Source organism: Ammospiza nelsoni, chromosome 27 (assembly GCF_027579445.1).
Source record: "Ammospiza nelsoni isolate bAmmNel1 chromosome 27, bAmmNel1.pri, whole genome shotgun sequence".
Lineage (NCBI taxonomy): Eukaryota > Metazoa > Chordata > Aves > Passeriformes > Passerellidae > Ammospiza > Ammospiza nelsoni.
In genome coordinates, this window is record NC_080659.1 from 5,180,238 (window position 1) to 5,199,786 (window position 19,549).

General features: G+C 50.7%; 1 protein-coding gene across 1 annotated transcript in view; it reads left to right on the forward strand.

Annotated features, from left to right (window-relative positions):
* Positions 1–19,549, forward strand: part of PTPRS (protein tyrosine phosphatase receptor type S) — a 129,312-nt gene that overhangs the window by 35,734 nt on the left and 74,029 nt on the right. Inside the window, exons 3-4 of the mRNA XM_059489748.1 lie at positions 13,953–14,098; positions 14,914–15,055. Coding sequence (XP_059345731.1) covers positions 13,953–14,098; positions 14,914–15,055 — 288 coding nt within the window. The remainder of the gene's footprint in view (positions 1–13,952; positions 14,099–14,913; positions 15,056–19,549) is intronic.

The window sequence follows — 19,549 nt, forward strand, 5'->3', positions numbered from 1 at the left end:
GTGTGCAGAATGAGTGAGCACCCTAAAACCTCCTAATCTGTGTGCAGAATAACTGAGAGCCCTAAAACCTCCCACTCTGTGTGTGCAGAATGAGTGAGAACCCTGAAACTTCTCACTCTGTGTGCAGAATAACTGAGCACCCTAAAACCTCCCATTCTGTGTGTGCAGAATGAGTGAGAACCCTGAAACTTCTCACTCTGTGTGCAGAATAACTGAGCACCCTAAAACCTCCCATTCTGTGTGTGCAGAATGACTGAGAATGCTAAAACCTCTCATTTTGTGTGCAGAATAACTGAGTATCCTAAAACCTCTCGTTCTGTGTGTGCAGAATGAGTGAGAACCCTAAACCTTTTATTCTGTGTATACAGAATAACTGAGCACCCTAAAACCTCCCATTCTGTGTGTGCAGAATGAGTGAGAACCCTAAAACCTCTCATTGTGTGTGCAGAATAACTGAGAGCCCTAAAACCTCTCACTGTGTATGTGCAGAATGACTGAGAATGCTAAAACCTCTCATTCTGTGTGTGTAGAATAACTGAGCACCCTAAAACATCTCACTGTGTATGTGCAGAATGAGTGAGCACCCTAAAACCTCTCACTCTGTGTATACAGAATAACTGAGCACCCTAAAACCTCTCACTCTGTGTATACAGAATAACTGAGCACCCTAAAACCTCTAATTCTTTGTGCACAGAATGAGTGAGCAACCTAAAACCTCTCACTCTGTGCATGCAGAATAACCGAGCACCCTAAAACCTCCCATTCTGTGTGTGCAGATTGAGCACCCTAAAACCTCTCATTTTGTCTGTCCCTGGTGCAGCTGGGCAGAAGCTGCTCCTGCCCAGATGTGCAGGGCACAGCTGCTTTTGGCCAAGGGCAGTGGTCAGGCCCCTGTGCCCCCCGAAGGAACCACGTGCCCCCTCCAAGTGCTCCTCAGTTGCACATAAAAAGCCATTTAGTGCAAGGAAATGTGGCCATTTTTCTGACTGGAATCAGCATGCTCGCTGTTTTCAAGTGGATTTTTCTCATTGATTAAACCTTTGTGTTTTACAATAGCACTTTGCTAATTGGCACTTTGCATACACAGAAGGCTGGTGCATGGCTCTCTCCACCCCAGCAAAGATTTAAGGGCAGGGAACATTACTTATTACTTACATTTCCTTCCTTTTATAAATCACCGTATAGAAGCCTTACCAGCACACTCTGAAGCATTACCATAAATAATTAAATCTAAATTGCAATTGACAAAATAAAAGAATAAAGCCCCTTTTATGATGCATTACCCTGGCTTTCTTCCCTTTTAATTGCCCTTGCTCCATCATTAATTTGCAGAGCACAGTAATTCATGGGAGGTGCGTGTGAGGGGGGCTCTGTGAGCATCCAGCAGAGGCAGCAGCCAGGTTTGCAGCACGTGGGGCTCACAGAGGTGGTGGAGAAGCTGTGGTGGGATGGAGAAGCTGTGGTGGGATGGAGAAGCTGTGATGGGATGGAGAAGCTGTGGTGGGATGGAGAAGCTGTGGTGGGATGGCACTGGGGCCCCTCCAGGTCCATGTTCAGGCTGTGTTTTGGGAGCTGGTGCCTTGTTGAAGGTGTGGGGCATGGAAGGGCTGTGCTTTGTGCCAGCAGGGGCAGGAGCTGGTGGCTTCTCAGGGCTTTTCTGGGTCACTGTGAACCCAAGATTGTTAAAAGTCTCTCTTCCCAAATGCTCTTTGGACGCTTGAAGAATGAGTTGGAGCTCTTCATTTCTCGGTCTCAAGGTTGTTTATTGTATCTTATCTATAAAAAATTGTCTCCTGCCCTGTTGAGGTCCATCCAGCAGGACAGTCCAGGCACTCTGCCTGCCCCCAGGGCAGTGTTATGTCTTTATACTAAAAATTACCTGTACAATATTTACTATTACTTTCCAATACCTATCACCTGTGTTCGACAGTGAGCTTCTACTCTAAATTAATCTAATCGTGCCACCATCACAGCAGAAGATGGAGGCCAAGAAGAAGAAGGAGAAAGGCTGGACACACCCAGTTCCCTCCATCTTGCCTCCCTGAACCTCCATACCAAAACCCCAAAATCTACTTTCCCACCCCGTGATAACTTCACTAATATTCTACTTAAAGTGTTGTGGCTTGCAGATCTTCATCTAAGGTAGGTAACTTGCTCCATGGGTCATAATCAAACCCACAGGTGTTTGGGCTCTGTGCCAGGGTCTCTGAGCCCCCTGGCAGGGTCCTGGCATCCTGGACAGCCAGAGGGATGTCCTGGGTTCCCACAGTGGTGGGCTGGAGGAGGAGTAGAATTTATGAATTTAAGGTGGGAGCATACAGGAGGTTTTGTCATCATTTGGAGCGTGGTGGAGTTTTCCCTTGGAGTTGCACATTGTCCCTGCAGTGAGTGGGGCCTGAGAGAGGAGACAGCAGCTGAATCATCCTGGACAGGTGGAGATCCCTGCTCTCCTGCCCAGATCCACCTGCTGCTCCTGTTCCTCGTGCACCAGTTGCCTCTGCAGGCAGGGAACATCTCCCTGTCCTTGTGTGCACTGCCCTTCCCTTCCCGTTGCTGCCTTCTCCATGTGCCAGCTGTGATCTTGCTGAGGGTTCTGGGCTGGTTGTTGTCTCACTCAAGGACACTGAATTAAGCTTCTGTGTCACCTTGTTTAAGTGCCTGATTAAATTAAACCTTGCCTGACTGGATCAAGTGATGAATCTTTGCTTTTTTTTTTTTCTTTTTTTTTTTTAAGATAACTCAAATTGGAAAGTTTGTGTCTCCTGTAGGATCCAGAGAGGAAATCAATCATGTGTCGAAAGAGCTTCCTTGGGGGCAGAGGGGGCTGTCACTTGCCAGGTCTCAGCTGTGCCCCACGCTGGGAATGCTCATTGGATTAATCTCTGCTGAGGAGCACCTGGGGACAGCAGCAGCCACGGTGTTTGGGACCCAGCCATGGGTGTCTGCTGCTGAAGGATCCTTTCCCAGCCAGAGGCTCTTTCTGCTCAGCTTCATTAGATGGTTAAGTTAGGGGAAAAGAGCATCTGTTTGTTGTGTAAACAAGTGGCTTGTGCGAAAATGTCACCTGCAGAGGAGTGGGATGGGGGAAATGTCTGTCTTCATACCTGGATGCCAAAACTGGGGCTGTTCCTCTGTGTCAGGCTTTGCCAAGAAGCCAAGACTTCTTTCTTCATGTCCTTTTCTCACCAGCACTCCTTGCCCTTGCCAGGAAGGACGGGATCATTCCAGAGCCTCACGCTGGCTTTTCCTCTGTCCCTGTGCTTGTGTCTTCTCAAGACCAGCTCAGCACAAATCTCCTGGGTCACTGAAGGGAATCTGTGAGGGATTCCTCCCTTTTGTGGCCTGGCAAGCCCAGTATTATTCTTAGAAGGCAGGCAGAGTGTTTTTCAAGGACGCCCGACCAGAGGAATGTCATTCCTGCGTGCGTGGGATGGAATCTGGGCTCGAGCTGGCCTGTGAGACACAATCTCCCAAGAACACTTTTATTTACTCCCTGCCACTCTTCCCCTCCAGTCAAGGATGTTCTCTTGCAACATAATTGGTCCCAGTTCCCACCTTAGAAAGCTGTGATGTTCTGCGCACTGCAGCTGCCTTTAATTTTTTGGGGGATTGTTAAAGTTCACGAAAACAGTCACGTTTTACACCATCTGCTCTGTGCAGGGAGCTAACCAGGGTACAGGCTGCTGGCCAGGGAGAGGGGAGCATCCTCACTCTGTGACTGCACCTTCCCAACGCTCCTTTGCCTTGCCTCCATTGGCTTTTTTGAGCAAGGGCTTCCCTTGCTTGTTCAGTGTGATGAGCCCCAGGTGTTGTTCCAGCATCCTAGGCTCTCCTCCTGCAGTTCCTGAGCCATGTGAGGGGCTCTGATGAGCCCCAGATTTGGGTTCCAGCAGCCTGGACTGCTCTCCTGCAGTTCCTGAGCATCCCTGTGGGTCTCTGATGAGCCCCAGGTTTGGTTCCAGCAGCCCCTGAGCAGTTTGGGGGTCTCTGATGAGCCCCAGGTTTGGTTCCAGCAGCCCCCAAGCAGTTTGGGGAACTCTGATGAGCCCCAGGTTTGGTTCCAGCAGCCCCTGAGCAGTTTGGGGGTCTCTGATGAGCCCCAGGTTTGGTTCCAGCAGCCCCTGAGCAGTTTGGGGGTCTCTGATGAGCCCCAGGTTTGGTTCCAGCAGCCCCTGAGCAGTTTGGGGGTCTCTGATGAGCCCCAGGTTTGGTTCCAGCAGCCCCTGAGCAGTTTGGGGGTCTCTGATGAGCCCCAGGTTTGGTTCCAGCAGCCCCCCAAGCAGTTTGGGGAACTCTGATGAGCCCCAGGTTTGGTTCCAGCAGCCCCCAAGCAGTTTGGGGAACTCTGATGAGCCCCAGGTTTGGTTCCAGCAGCCCCCAAGCAGTTTGGGGGTCTCTGATGAGCCCCAGATTAGGTTCCAGCAGCCTGGGCTCTCCTCCTGCATTTCATGAGCATCGCTGTAGGTCTCTGATGAGCCCCAGATTTGGTTCCTGCAGCCCCTGAGCAGTTTGGGGGTCTCTGATGAGTCCCAGATTTGGTTCCTGCAGCCCCTGAGCAGTTTGGGGGTCTCTGATGAGCCCCAGGTTTGGTTCCAGCAGCCCCCAAGCAGTTTGGGGGTCTCTGATGAGCCCCAGGTTAGGTTCCAGCAGCCTGGGCTCTCCTCCTGCATTTCATGAGCATCCCTGTAGGTCTCTGATGAGCCCCAGGTTTGGTTCCAGCAGCCCCTGAGCAGTTTGGGGGTCTCTAATGAGCCCCAGGTTTGGTTCCAGCATCCTGGACTCTCCTCCTGCATCCCCTGACGAGCCCCGGGTTTGGTTCCTGGGCTCAGGATTAGGTTCCAGCAGTCTGGGCTCTGCTCCTGCAGCCCCTGTGGGATTTAGCAGCAGATCCCAGGGACAGAGAGACCTTTGGGATGTGGCAGCAACCACATCGAGGAGAGAGCAGCGCAAACGCATTTTGGATGTCTGCTGCTCTGGCTTTGAAAGGGGAGATTGGGATGAATGGTTTAAGGCATTGACAGGAGGGACTCTGGGCTGACCTGTTTTCCCAGAATCGTGCACACAGAGCCCTGTCCCACCCTGGTGGGTGCTGACATGAAACGTTTCCACGGGCGGGGTGGAAGCAGCGCCGCTCGTTTCATCCGCGGCGCGCGGAGTCGTTGCTGTTTCCTTTTGAGGCCGAGAGGAAAGGCAAAGCTTTAAAGAAGGGGGAAAAAAAAAAAATAAATAGAAGGAGCTGCAACTGGTTTAGCATTCTACAAAGTTTCTCCGAGTCCTCCAAATCTTTAATTGACTCAGGAGCATAAAATTGAGAAGGGGAGAGAGTGAGAGAGCGTGCGAGTGGCGCGAGTGATTTGAATAATTTATTGTCCTTTGAAGTTGCAAGAGAAATTTCAGCTGCCTTGGGGAGTAATTTCTCCCCATTCTGAAAGGGTTTCTCCTTATTTTAAACTCATTCAGAGGATGATAGTTTTGCATTTTCTGCATAATTAATGAGCGTAGCTCCCCCCACTCTCACGCAACCTCTAAAGAGTGGTGGGGTGATGAAACTTGGTGGTTTTTTTAATTAATAAAGTCAAATTAATTTGACTGTGTCCTCATCCTCCCTCACCTCCGTTGGAATCCATGGATTTATTTATAAATTAGTCTGAGCATGCTGCTAGGAGTGCTGACAGATCTTACAAATCTTTAGCCTGGACTTTGATTTGTTTGGATGAATTTGTGAAAAGATGGTGTGAGGTTGTTTTTTCAGTTCAGCTCTTAAAGATCACCTTGAGACTGGCTCCAGTGATCTCCCAGGGAGCCAGGAAGATCCTGCAGCTCTCATTTCCCTTTTTCTGTCTGTTTGGGGAGGATCTGCTTGCTTTTGAGGGCGTTTGTGGTTTTTTTTTTTCTCTGTGAGTGCTATGATACACTGCTTTTAATTGTGGAACTACTAATTGTGATTAATTCCAGTAGCTGCCCCTCGAGGGCAGTGAAAGGGAGAGGGATCTTTTTCATGGTGCCTGGAAGGGCTGCAGGACAAGCCATCCCTTGACATGTTTTTCCATGTTCTGGTATCCCCTGTGGACTCTGGTTCTGTAGTGACTCCAACAGAGCAGTGGAGGTTGAGCAAAGAGCCAAATCCTTTTCAGCTGGCTCTTTCCTAGGTGGGTGGTGAATCAGGATGCCAATACCAATGACCTGGCTGGAGGAGAAGCTGTCTGAGCGATATGGCAAGGGCAGAGCTGCTGCTGGCTAACAGCCTGGGATTGCTGTCATTGATGGACAAGGGGCCCTCATTAAGTTGCCAGAACAGCTCCTGGGGTCTCTGGCTCTGCCCTGGGTTGTTATGCCTTGTTATGGGACGTGTGGACAGATCTGGGGTGAGATGCTGATAGAGGGTACCCTCAGGGTCCTCTCTGGCCACGCTCCTGTGCTTGCTGGAGCTTCCTCATCAAGGGAAATTTAGGTTGGATATCGGGAAAAAGTTTTCTACAGAAAGAGCGGTAAAGTTCTGGAATGTTCTGCTCGAGGAGGAGGTGGAGTCACCACCCCTGGGTGTGTTTAACGAAGCCTGGATGTGGCACTGGGTGCCAGGGTTTAATTGAGGTGCTGGGGCTGGGTTGGATTTATGACCTCTAGGATCTCTTCCAATCTGGTCATTCTGGGAATTTGGGGGAGTTTTGGGAATTCCCAGGGACCAGGGAGGTGGTGGAGTCCCCATCCCTGGGTGTGTTTAACAAAGCCTGGATGTGGCACTGGGTTTAACTGAGGTTTTGGGGCTGGGTTGGCCTCCATGATCTTTAGGGTCTCTCCCGACCCAGTGATTCTGTGAGTTCTGTGAATCCCAGGCTGCCATCCTCCATTACACCAGTGCTCATCTCCCTCAGCTCCTGCTGCTCACCAGCACCTGCAGCTTTCTCCTGGTAGTGCCAGCAGGTGGAGGAGGATCCTGGCCAGAGCTCCACCTGCATCCCCACCTGGTCACTCCTTGCTTGGTGGGAGCAGAGATCAGCAGCTGGGGCACCTGCTGTGCTCCCCGTGGCATGGGTGAGGGAAGGGAGGTGGGGAAACTGAGGCAGGGGAGGAGGAGCTTTGTGGAATGGCCACACAACTCCCTGTCCTGTCTCACCCGGCAGTTTCCATCCCCTGTGTGTAGCACCACACGTGCCCTGACCCTTTGCATGAATCCCAGCTGGAGGATTTGTGTTCTCCTGGGCTGTGTCGAGGTGCCACTCCCTGGAGCTGGGGCTCATCCCGTTTGCCATGGAGGGAGGTGGATCCTTTCCATGCATGGGGATGTGCAGCCTGGAGGAATCCTGTCAGAGCAGGATGAATTCATCCCAGCTGCTGCTCCCAGGTGATAAGGAGCAGCCCATCCCTGAAAACCAGCATTTAAACAGACCAGGAGCACGGATTATGCTTCCCCTCCAGCAGGCAGGATAAGGTGGTTTTTCTCACCTTGGATGTCAGAATTAGGAGCAGATTTTTGGTAGCCTCAGCCTCCTCCTGCCTCAGTGCTGCAGGCTTCCAAAGGTCTGGATCCCAGGGCACTGCAGGCAGGAGCTTGTGTGGGTGTGCCAGATCCCCAGATTACCATCCTCGTGTGAGAGCAGCCTGGCATGTGCTGCCTGCACAAGGGGAGCTGGCACAGGGTTGGGGCTGTTGGATTTGTGTGGTGAAGGTGTACTAAATTAATTCTTCATCTTCCTCACCATTTTCTGTGTGTGTTAACTCCAGTGCCATCCTTCACTGCTGTCCTTCCTCCTCTGGGGCCTTGCAGAAAGGAGAGGTGTGGAAAGGAATCCTCCAAGCATCTTCCTCACCATTTTCTGTGTGTGTTAACTCCAGTGCCGTCCTTCACTGCTGTCCTTCCTCCTCTGGGGCCTTGCAGAAAGGAGAGGGGTGGAAAGGAATCCTCCAAGTGACATTCCCCCTGCCCACAGGGGGACAGCATCCTGTGGTAACCCAGCCTTTCCGAGGCAGGTGAGGGCTTTGGTGGCTCAGCAGCAGGGGAATAGCCAGGTGCAAGCATTTCACTTCTAAAATAAAACCATCCTCAGTCTTTTTTTACCCTCCTCTGCCCAACCTTGCCAGTGCCATCTCCCTGAAGGGAGCCAAGAGCTGCTGACAGTCAGAGGAAGTCTCCATCTGAAGCCTATAATTATCCTGTCTGCCTTCCCAGAAAAGGCCAGTTTGGGAGCAGGCATGCTCCTGTTCCCTGGGCCAGCCCTGCCCTCCCCAATTACTGCCTAATGGACTTTTTATGATGATAAGACTGGGTTGGGGAGAAGTTATTGACGGGGAAATGGAATATAATTCACTCCCTGTTTGTTTGTTCTGTCAGAAAACCCTCATTTTAATTTTATTTGCGAGGCACCGAGAAACAGCCCTCGGAAAGAAAAAGGTGCAAAACCTGTCAGTAAAACCCTGGATTTTGTGAGGTTCAGAGTGTCTGCAGGAGCTCTCCAAGGGGTGTCCTCAATCCTGTGGAGTGCATCCATAGACACTCCTCCCCAGTGCTTCTCCCTCACTTTTCCTGAAGGAAAATGTGGATTCTGGTTGTTCTGAAGCAAATGTGAATTCTGGAGCTTTCCTGAAGGAAAATGTGAATTCTGGTTGTCCTGAAGGAAATGTGAATTCTAGAGGTTTCTCACTTGTCCTGAAGGAAAATGTGAATTCTGGAGCTTTCCTGAAGAAAAATGTGAATTCTGGAGCCGTGTTCCTGTAGCCTGTGTGCAGCTCCCCCACGCTGCTGCTGTGGAGCACAGACCCATTCCCAAGAGCCCATCCCTGCTCCCCACTCTCCATCTGTCTCAAATCTGGCTGCTCTCTCCTGTTTTCATCTGCTCTGTGCTTTCTCCTCCATCCAACCCTCACTTCCTTGCTCTGAGCACCTCCCTCCTCTCCAAATTGCCCCACTTCTCCTCACTTGGAAGGGGCCCACGAGGATCAGCAAAGTCCAAATCCTGGCCCAGGGGTCAGCCCCAAGAATCCCACTCTGGGCCATTTTCCCTGCTGGTGTCTTTCCATTCCCACTGGTTCTCCCATCCTTCCTGCTCCCCATTTTATCTCCCCGTCCACTGAGGCGACAGAGCTGCTCCTCTGGTTGTTCCCAGTTCAGGGCAGGGATCTCCATGTACAGGTAGAGAAGAACAGCAGCTGTGTGTGTAAAACTGATCCCTGGGAGCAGAAAAGAAACCCTGGGAGCAGAAAAGAAACCCTGGGAGCAGCAGAGAGAGAAACCCTGGAGGCAGCAGGAGACAAATCCTGGGAGAAGGAGACAAATCTTGGGAGCAGCAGGAAAACTCTGGGAGCATGGTTGGACCCCAGTCCCACCTTCCTGGACCCCAGTCCCACCTTCCTGGACCCCAGTCCCACCTTCCTAGACAGGAATTCAAAGCACAACTATTTTGTGGAGCACCTTGGGCTCATTCTCCATCTGGAGAAATTGTGGAAAAGGGAGATGGGAGTTCCACTAAAGCAGCAGAAAGCTCCAGCCCAGAAACCAAAGGGAAGAGAGAGGAGGAGAAGGGGGGGTTTAATGCTGTGCATGGCAGTGGGAATGACATCAAATTTGCTCCAGGTTGCTCTGGAAATTAGCAGGAGGTGGGAAATAACAGGGAGAGATGTCTCATTCCAGCTGACATGGCTTGGTTATGGGGAAATTCCAGAAGAATTTCAATGTTTATCTTTTTCCCCAAGAAGCACCTCTTGGGGAAGGTGTCTGAGCTCTCCCTGGCGAGGTTTTTGTGGTTGTTTTGTGGTTGTTTTTTTCTCTCTGTGTTCCAAGGCTGCAGCTGTGCTCGGTGCCACCTGGGGTGCTGAGCGTGGAGCAGTCTGTGCCCTGCTCCGAGCTGCGTGTGGTGTCTGGGGCAGGACAGACAGACAGACAGGTGTGAGAGATGAGGCTTGTCACCCCCCTGCCTCGTGTGGCAGCTGGGGGTGCAGCAAGGGCGAGCCCAAGGGCAGCTGGGCTGGCACCAGAGCCAGAATCCCAATTATGGGAACGCTCTGGAGCCCAGAACAGCTCGCTGGGTTGTGCAGCTAAAAGCAAAATAACATCGGCCATGAGTGGCTTCGTGGTCTCATCTTTTACTTTTGCTCTCAGAGGTGGAGCTGTGTGTGTGTGTGTGTGCACAAAATGGTGAATTTCCTTCTACTGGGTGGTTTTGGGTGAGGATGGAAGCTGTCTCTGCCTCTCCTGCAGCATGGGCACGCTCCCAAGTGGGTTCTCCATGGGGGATGTGGGGCTCAGACCACTGGAGGTGAAGGAATGATGAGGTGGAGGGGAATGATGAGCACATGGGTGATTTGCTGGAGGTGGAACAGGAATGATGAGCACAAGGAGGGCTGTGCTGGTGGGCAGGGCAGCTCATCGGGCAGCAGGAAAATGCCCTCCCTGCTGTACCCCTGCTGCAGCCTCAGCTCTGGGGCACTCTGGGGACCAAGGGAGAGCCTGCTCCATCCCCAGTGGGATAATGAGGGTTGGTCACCGGCCAGGAAGGAGCTGCAGCTCTGTGTGGGTCAGCAGGACGGGCGTGTGGGCAAGGCAGGGACGCGGTGCCCATCCATAACTGCTTCTTCCTTCTTCTCCCCCTGCTGCCATCAGTTGTCAGCTCGGATCTGTGAAGCTCATTTGTTCTCCTGCCTGTCTCCCACCCCTCAGAGCACCTCTGGGCTCCCCATCCCTCTCCCTGTCTGTGTTTTGTGATGTTTCAGACAGGCATATGGTGGCTGGGCTGTCTCCCTCGCTGCTCGTCCATCACCGCCCATCCAGCGTGGCAGCCCCTCCTGAGGGGCTCTGGTGGAAAGGCTGAGCTGTCCCCTCCTTCTCCCCACTCCTACACCCCTCCAGCCTCGCTGCTGCAGAGCTCCCAGCCTGTTGTGTCATCCTCACAGGGAGATGCTGGCTGGTTTTTACACGACTGTGTTCCAGTGGCTTTTCCTGCCTTGGTGTCGCAGGGACGGGGGAAGGAGGAGAGGGGAGAGGAGGCAGCAGCATCTTTGTGTTTGGTGAGGAACTGCCTGGGTGTGCAGCCCTGTCCTGCGGGCTGGGGGAGGAGGAGGAGACCCTCACCCTTCTCACCTGAGCCCCAAAATCCTGTGGAGCCCAGGGCATGAGAAGCAGGAGGGATCTCTCTGTTCTCCATGTGCCAGCGGAGCTCAGGGCATGGGAACCAGGGGGGATCTCTCTCTGTCCACAGGAATCAGGAGGGATCTCTCTCTATTCAAGGGCACAGGAACCAGGAGGGATCTCTCTCTATTCAAGGGCACAGGAACCAGGAGGGATTTCTCTCTGTCCCCATGCACAGGAACCAGGAGGGTTCCTGTAGCCTCTGTTCTCCATGTGCCATTGGAGCTCAGGGCATGGAAACCAGGAGGGATTTCTCTCTCTCTCTCTCTCCCAGGACACAGGGCACAGGAGGGATTTCTCTCCATCCACAGGAACCAGGAGGGATTTCTCTCTGTTCCTGCAGAGACCAGGGCACAGAAACCAGGAGGGATCTCTATCCATAGGAGTCAGGAGAGATCTCTCTCTGTCCAAGGGCACAGAAATCAGGAGGGATCTCTCTGTTCCTGTGTGCTGGTGGAGCTGCCAGAAGGGTTCTCTCTGTCCACGGGCACAGGAACCAGGAGGGATCTCTCTCTGTCCACAGGAACCAGGAGGGATCTCTCTCTGTCCACGGGCACAGGAACCAGGAGGGATCTCTCTCTGTCCACAGGAACCAGGAGGGATCTCTCTCTATCCACAGGAACCAGGAGGGATCTCTCTCTGTCCACAGGAACCAGGAGGGATCTCTCTCTGTCCACAGGAACCAGGAGGGATCTCTCTCTGTCCACAGGAACCAGGAGGGATCTCTCCATACAAGGGCAATTTTCAAATCAACACTTTAGCTCTGATTCTCACCCATTTTCCAAGCGAGCAGTAAAATCCAATGGGTTGGGTGGTGGGGGTTTTTTATTTGGCTCCTTGTGTGTAACACTGAGCTCCTTGTGGGCAGCTGGGAGTTGCAGGAGCTCAGGAAAAGCCCCAAGCACAGCCAGCTCAGCCCCCATCACCCCACCCTGACCCCACAAAGGGATGCTGAGCCATGACTCCAAATTCAGTGGGTTTTTAAAGCACCATCCCGTTCTGAGGACGGAAATAGAACCTTGTTTTTCTCCTCGTCTCAGCTCTCATCAGGCAGCCTGCACCCATTTAAATGTATACGTGACATTAAGGTTTATTAGGGGCTTTTATTTTAGGAAATGAACTCGCATCAATAAAGTGTTCTTAAAAGCCCTGGATGTTTTTAGCTGTACCTTCAGCATTGACTTCTGCAAACCCTTCAGATATCGAGCGGAGGTGAGGGCAGGAAGGAAGTCAGGGCCAGAGTGAGCATTTATATCTTAGCCTGGAGCAAAGTTTGGGTTTTGCCTTTCTCAGATGCAAGACAGATCCCCCAGCGCCAGCTCCTCCAGTGGGACCTGCCTGATAACCTTTAGCTGTAACATTGCAAAGAAGGCTCTGACCTCTAAATATAGATTTGGATATTTATAAATGCACTGCTTTGTACACACAGCATTCGGTGGGACGTAAACAGCTCCAGCAAATTGTATTTACCTCCAGCATGGAAACAAATGCTTGATTGCATCACATGAGCTTGCTCAGTGCCTTTTATTTATATACTGCTGGCCAGGGAAGGGGAGAAGGTTTCCTTTTGTCTTCTGACCCCTAAAAGACCCTGGAGACTTCTCCTCATTTCCCCTTTGCCCCCGTGGGGGAAAGCTGTTTGCATCTTATTTTATAGCCCCCTGAGTATGAACAGATAAATACACACATCTCAGAGTCACATGCTCTGCTCTCCTCAAGAAAACAGACGGCAGCTTTATGATCTGAGTGATTTTATTTGAAGACAGCTGTTTGGCCTTGTGATTTAAATATTTCAATAAATTTTAAACTAACGAGACGAGAGGAAAGCGTTCGAGGAAAACAGGTTAGAGCATGAAAGGAGGGTTTCCAGAGGGCGGGGGGCAATGTGGGCTGTGCATAAATGCTGCTGGCCTTGTGGGCACCTCAGAGAGCCCATGCCAGGCTCTGCCATCCCTGCAGAGCTGCTCTGAGGGCAGGGGGATGCTGGTGGGACCAGGGAGTGGCTGAGGGAGAGGTGCTCAGGGCTCAGGTGTTGTTTTTTTTCAGGTGTTGTTTTTTTCAGGTGTTTTTTTTTCAGGTGTTGTTTTTTTTCAGGTGTTGTTTTTTTCAGGTGTTGTTTTTTTTCAGGTGTATTGAGGCATTGCTGCCCTGCTGCTGGCTCTGGGGAGGTTGCAGGAGACCCTGGCTCTCTCTAGATAAAAAAAGGACACAAATGAGCCCTAATTTTAACATCCCTCATAATCTTACTCCTGCTCATTAACCTTCTAGGACTACTACCCTACATGTTCACCCCAGCCACCCAACTATCTGTAAACTTGGCCCTAGCCTTCCCCATGGGAGTCTTTTCTGGGAGTCTCGTGCTGGGCATCTATTTCAAGGTCCTTCTCCCACCTTCTGCCCTTTCCTGGCTTTGTTCCTGTAAATCTCCCCTGTTCCTTGGTGTTTTGGTGTCTCCAAGGGGTTGGGAAGTGCAATTCACTGTTTCTAAGTGTTGTTTTCAGCTCTACCAGCTTCTGGTGATGCTCATTAGGTGCCTTTTGCAAGGGCAATTTCCCCTGTACAAAACAATTTAAAAGTCCACTTTTCAGGAGTAAAAAGAGGTTTTGCAACATTGAAATCTCTTTGAAGGATCAGGCCCTTCATCATTTTCTGCTGGAGCTAATTCATATGTAGAGCGGAGGTAAAGGCTGCTCTGAAAAAGGCCAAGAGGTTTAATTTCAACTGGGATCATTAAGAATAGCAGCAACAACACCACTACTGTTAACTACAAACCGTGTTTATTGGGGTCTGTCTTTGTGAGTGCCACTGATGGTGTTCCCTTTCTGTCCCCAAGGTCCCCCTGTGTTCATTAAGAAGCCTGTGGACCAAATTGGTGTGTCAGGAGGGGTGGCCTCCTTCGTGTGCCAAGCCACTGGAGACCCAAAGCCAAGGGTCACCTGGAACAAGAAAGGGAAGAAAGTGAACTCTCAGAGGTTTGAGGTAAGAGATGCCCTTGAAATCTGGTGTCACTGGGAGGAGAGACTGACACAAAGCAGCCCCTGCTCCTCTCTGGCCACCCCCAGGCCTGATAATAAAGGGAAATTTGGAAGGGGAGGAGTTTTAACAGCAGGAGGAGAGAAGTGCAAGCTCTTGGCCATGTCAACAGCTGGGTTTGTTCCAAAGCAAGAGAGAACTTGGCTCAGTTGTGTTATTGAAGATTTTTATTTTGTTTCGTTGTGTTTTTTCCCTTCCTGGGATGTAATATAACTTCCTGCTTTCCTAAGAAACCCCAGCTAAGCTGGTGGTGCTTCAGCTCTGTAAATGCACCTTTCATACCCATCTGTGGCTCTGCATTTCAACTCTGGGACAGTCTGGAGTAAACACTGCAGTTGTTGGCAGCCAGACCCAAGCAATTGGCATTGTTTAGATAGAAATGAGAGCAGAGGAGCAAGGACTGGGAGGTCATCCTGTGGAATTTGCTGTGGGACTCAGCCCTGCCAGGCAGCTGTGTGCTCAGAGGAGCTTTGTGCTGTCAGCTGCCCCTGCAGATGGAGGAACAAGGCAGGGCTCCATTTTTATTTTGTTTTCCTTTGGTCTGTTTCATCCTCCTTCACCCCAGTTGTGCTCTGAGCATCCACCCCCACACCCCATCACCATGGCTTGTTCTCTCAGAGCTTTTGAGGTGCACCCTGGGGGTTTGGTGGGTCAGTGATCACTGGCAGGGTTTGGCTGTGGCACTGATGATGTGTGTCTGGTGTCTCTCAGAAGCAGCAGCCCGGGGCACTGATCCTGTGTGTGTCTCTCTCTGTCCCCAGACCATTGAGTTTGATGAGAGTGCAGGAGCTGTTCTGAGGATCCAGCCCCTGAGGACCCCCCGGGATGAGAACATTTACGAGTGTGTTGCTCAGAACCCCCATGGGGAGGTCACTGTCCACGCCAAGCTCACCGTGCTCCGAGGTAAGAACCTGCCCCATCTGGCTGGGAAGAATGTCAAAAACCCATGGCTGAAGTACAAAATCCTCCTTGTTTGGAGGTTTGGTTGGGTTTGTTGAGTTGGGTTTGTTGGGTTTGGTTGAGTTGGTTGGGGTTTTTGGGTTGGGTTTGTTGGGTTTCATTGAGTTTCTTGAGTTGGGTTTGTTGGGTTGGGTTTGTTGGATTTTGTTGGGTTTGGTTAAGTTTGTTGGGTTTGGTTGGGTTTGTTGGATTGGGTTGAGTTTGTTGGGTTGGGTTTGTTGTGTTTGGTTGGGTTTGTTGGGTTGGGTTGGGTTTGATTGGATTTTGTTGGGTTGGGTTTGTTGCGTTCAGTTGGGTTTTTTGGATTTGGTTTGTTGGGTTTGGTTGGGGTTTTTGGGTTTGGTTGGGTTTGTCGGATTTGGTTTGATGGATTTGGTTTGTTGGATTTCGTTGGGTTTGGTTGGTTTTGTTGGATTTTGTTGTGTTTGGTTTGGTTTGTTCTGACCCATCAGATCTCTTTGCTACTCTTACCCCCAAGAGGAATAAAAATGCTGTGTAGAAACTGAGCTAAACCTCCCTTCAGGGGGTTTTTGACTGACGATGTGCTGGGGTTCCTTCCACCCTGAATTATTCCATCACCCTTATGATCTTCCTCCCCTCCAAAAATTCCTTCCCCAGATTCAGGAGCAGCACCAGGAGCTCCCCATTACACACAGAAATGCAGCTCCAGGAAAACCCTCACTGAGGAATCATTTAATGGGCTGGGGTTAATGCCATTATTATGGATCTGCATGGGCTTTCACACATTTGGTAGCAGCACAAACGTTTTTCCTTGTGCAGGATTCCTGTTGTGCCTTTCTGGGCTTCTCCCCTCTTCCCAGAGGTCCTTGGCTCTGTGCACTCTCCAAGAAAACAATTCCCTTCTCCATTTTGTTCTGGTTCTTTTTCCCACTTGTCCCCGTTACAGAGGATGTTTACATGGATGCCTCCCTCGTGTCATCTGCTTGAAATATGCTCCCTGAACTGGATGTGGGGGAGGGAACAACATGCTGCTGCTCTGGATGCCTCTGGATGTTTGCTGTTATTGCCCTGGAGATCCCCAAAATCACTGTGGGCGAGGCTGGGTGCTAAAAGTGACCCATTTGAGGGTTTGGAGCACCCAGAGATGTTCTCTGTTCAAAGCACAGGGCAGTGCAGGTGATCCTGGTGGGAATTGGGGTGGTGGATTGGAGCCTGAGAGCTCCCAAGGGGAATTTAGCTTGGCTGTGGATGAAGCCATGGGTGTTTGAGCATCAGCAGCAGTAAAAGCCATTCTCTCTGCAGTGAACAATCCCAGGAGCTGCAGGCAGGAGCCCCACGGGGCCAAGGGGTAGCTCTGCCTATGGGGCAGTCAGAAACTCCAGTGTTCCCTCCAGGAGCAGCTCAAATCCATAAATGTCCATAAATTTTGGATATTTATGTTTGAGCAGGCAACGAGCACATCCTTCATAGCTGCAGAGCAGAATTGGTGTGTGACCCCCCCCCCCAAAGTGCGGCAGGGAATTCACACCCGACACGAGGGGCACAAGGCAAAGCCCCCAGCCTCCCTTTTCAGCTGGGAATGTCCCTGCCTGGGCTCTGTGCTGTCAGGATTTTGGCTGCCTGGGAGCGTGGGGGGCCGTGGTCCAGTCATGCCTGACAGATTTGTGTAGGTGCCTTAGATGTGTGTGCAGCTCCTGTGCCTGGCGTGGCATTTAACCTTCTGTTGGAGGGAGGTGGTGGGATGGAGCTGTCAGGAGCTTGGAACGGTGCAGTGTGACAGGAGTGTGTCTAACTGTGGTTATCCCAGAGGGTGGGAGCCTTATTCTTCACACTTATTCCCATGGATTCCTTTGGAGCTGTGACAGCCTGGGAGAAGGGCCCCTGCAGTCATATTCAGAGCTTGTGCCCCTTAAATTCAGCTGCAAGCAGTGGCAAGGGAAGGTTCTGCCCCTGCAGTGATATTCAGAGCTTTTACCCCTTACATTCAGCTACAAGCAGTAGCAGGGGAAGGTTCTGCAGTGATATTCAGAGTTTTTACCCCATAAATTCGGCTACAAGCAGTGGAAGGTTCTGCCCCTGCAGTGATATTCAGAGTTTTTACCCCGTAAATTCGGCTACAAGCAGTGGAAGGTTCTGCCCCTGCAGTGATATTCAGAGTTTTTACCCCTTAAATTCAGCTACAGGCAGTGGCAGGGAAGGTTCTGCAGTCATATTCAGAGCTTGTACCCCTTAAATTCAGCTGCAAGCAGTGGCAAGGGAAGGCTCTGCCCCTGCAGTGATATTCAGAGTTTTTACCCCTTGAATGACTCCATCCTCCATCACCCCTCAGCTCTCCCACAGCAGTTTGTCTCCTCTTTATCTGCGTTTTCAAGTGCCGGGGAAGTGAAAAGCACCGAGCCAAAGGCACTGATGTGCACAATGACAAAGTGAGCATGCTGGCATCCACTCCTCTCCTGTTCCTCCCCTCTTCTGCACTCACCCACTCTCCTGTTTGTCTTTTCTCTCCCTGCTCAGCCTCCTCCTCTGTGTCTCTGCTCTGGCTTGCAGAGCTGGTGCTGAGCAGGGAGAGGGGGCTGCTCCACAGCCTGCAGATGGATGGGAGCCGTCACTGGCAGAACCTGTTACCTTGGCACACTCTGCAGGGTGCAAACCTGAGCCCAGCTGCTGCCAGCAGCTCGGGGGGCTCTGGGGCAGCTGTGCAGCCTGTGCTGCTGTGATCCCACGCGTTCCTGGGGGGGCCTTCCTGCACTTCCAGCACTGCAGCATGTCCTCAGCCTCCTAACAGCAAATAGCACAGAAAATATTTCCTCTTTCAGAAGAGAGAGCAATACATCCTTCCCTGCTGAAGGGATTGAGCGTAAGCCCCTGTATGATTACTCCTGGATCAGACCCTGGTGGAAACCCACATGCCTTCACTTGAAAATCTTCACTTGAAAACAGGAAACTGCAGGAGAGGAAACCCTGGGGAACCCCTGAGCAGCAGAGCTGGGATGGACACTGCTCAACTCAGTCCCTTCCCAGCTTGTCCTTCCTGCTCTGCTTCTCTGGGATCCCACTCTGGGAGGGCTCTGGGCACTGGCTGTTCTTCCACAGCTGGCTGGAGAGACTGCTGCAAACCTGACTGCTGCAGGGCTCGGAGAAAAGGAAAGAAAGTGGATTTGGGAAGCATTTTCCAGTTGGTTTTGAGTCCAGCTGTTGTTATTTTTCGTTGTAGCTCAGGCAGGAAGGAAGGTTGTTGGCAGAGGCACCCCAGCCCTCAGTTGGTGGAGATTCTCTAAGCTGCCCACTGCCAAGAAGGATATTTAAATTTTATATATATAAATATATGTAATATTTCCTATTATTTATATTAATATTTATATTACATATAAATTGATACAAATATAATATATAAATTTAAAATTAAGAGGTAAAAATATAAAAATTTATATTTCTATATTTTATATTTTTATAAATATATAAGTATATATAAATACATTTTATATATTATATATTATCTAAAATTATAATATATAAAATATATAAAGATATTAAAATTAATAATATTTGTAATTAAATAGAATTATAAATTTAAAGTATCTGCATCTCTTGGGATAGATACAGACTGAGAGGTTGTGGACTCCCCATCCCTTGTGGTTTGTTGTTTTTTGGGTTTTTTTTTTTTTTTTTTTTGTAATTGTTGGCTTTAAATCACAAAAGGTAAACAAGAAGCAGCTCTGGATGCTCAGCAGAGAGTCCCATGGGAAAGGGAAGCTGCCCCCTCCAAAATGTTACCTCGCCATTTGGAAAATTCCTGGCAGCCTTTCTTCAAACTTGACTTGTTTTGCTTTCCTTGTAGTGACCTGAAAATTGGGTGACATTGACAGCAGATTAATTCTGTAGCTCCTGAATAACATCAAAGTAATTTTACCAGAGATGCCTGTGGAAGGAGGGTACCTGGGGACACGTTAGAGGAGGGAACACAGGCACTGCCTGCTTTGGGGTGCACACACATATCTGAGGGTGCCTTTATTGCCTGGGAGCCCACAAGTTTTAATAGCATTGTTAGGCTTTCACAGTGGAACCTGCAGCTCCAGAGAAATGGAATCGACAGACAGAGCACATGGCTGAGACTCCTCCCTGCATTAAAATTGTCTTGGCTGGGCAGTAACAGAGAGCTGAGGCACAGGGACAGACACTTGGGTGGAAATAACTTGTTGATGTAATTCCACAAGGCACACAGTGCCAGGATACCTGGGGACAGGGCGGCTCTGGTGCTCATAAACATAATGAAAGGAGCAGGGACAGCTTCGAGAGTGCTGGGTTTTGATTTTGATCCTGATTTTGATCCTGATTCCTGCTTCTTCCACCCTGAATGAGGACAGTAGAGACCGGCCAGCATCCACATCTCCAGAGGAGAGTGAAAAATCCCTCCTCCTCCTCCCTTCAGAGCATCCTCATGGCTCTGTGCACCGGCTCCATGGCACGGCTGCTCAC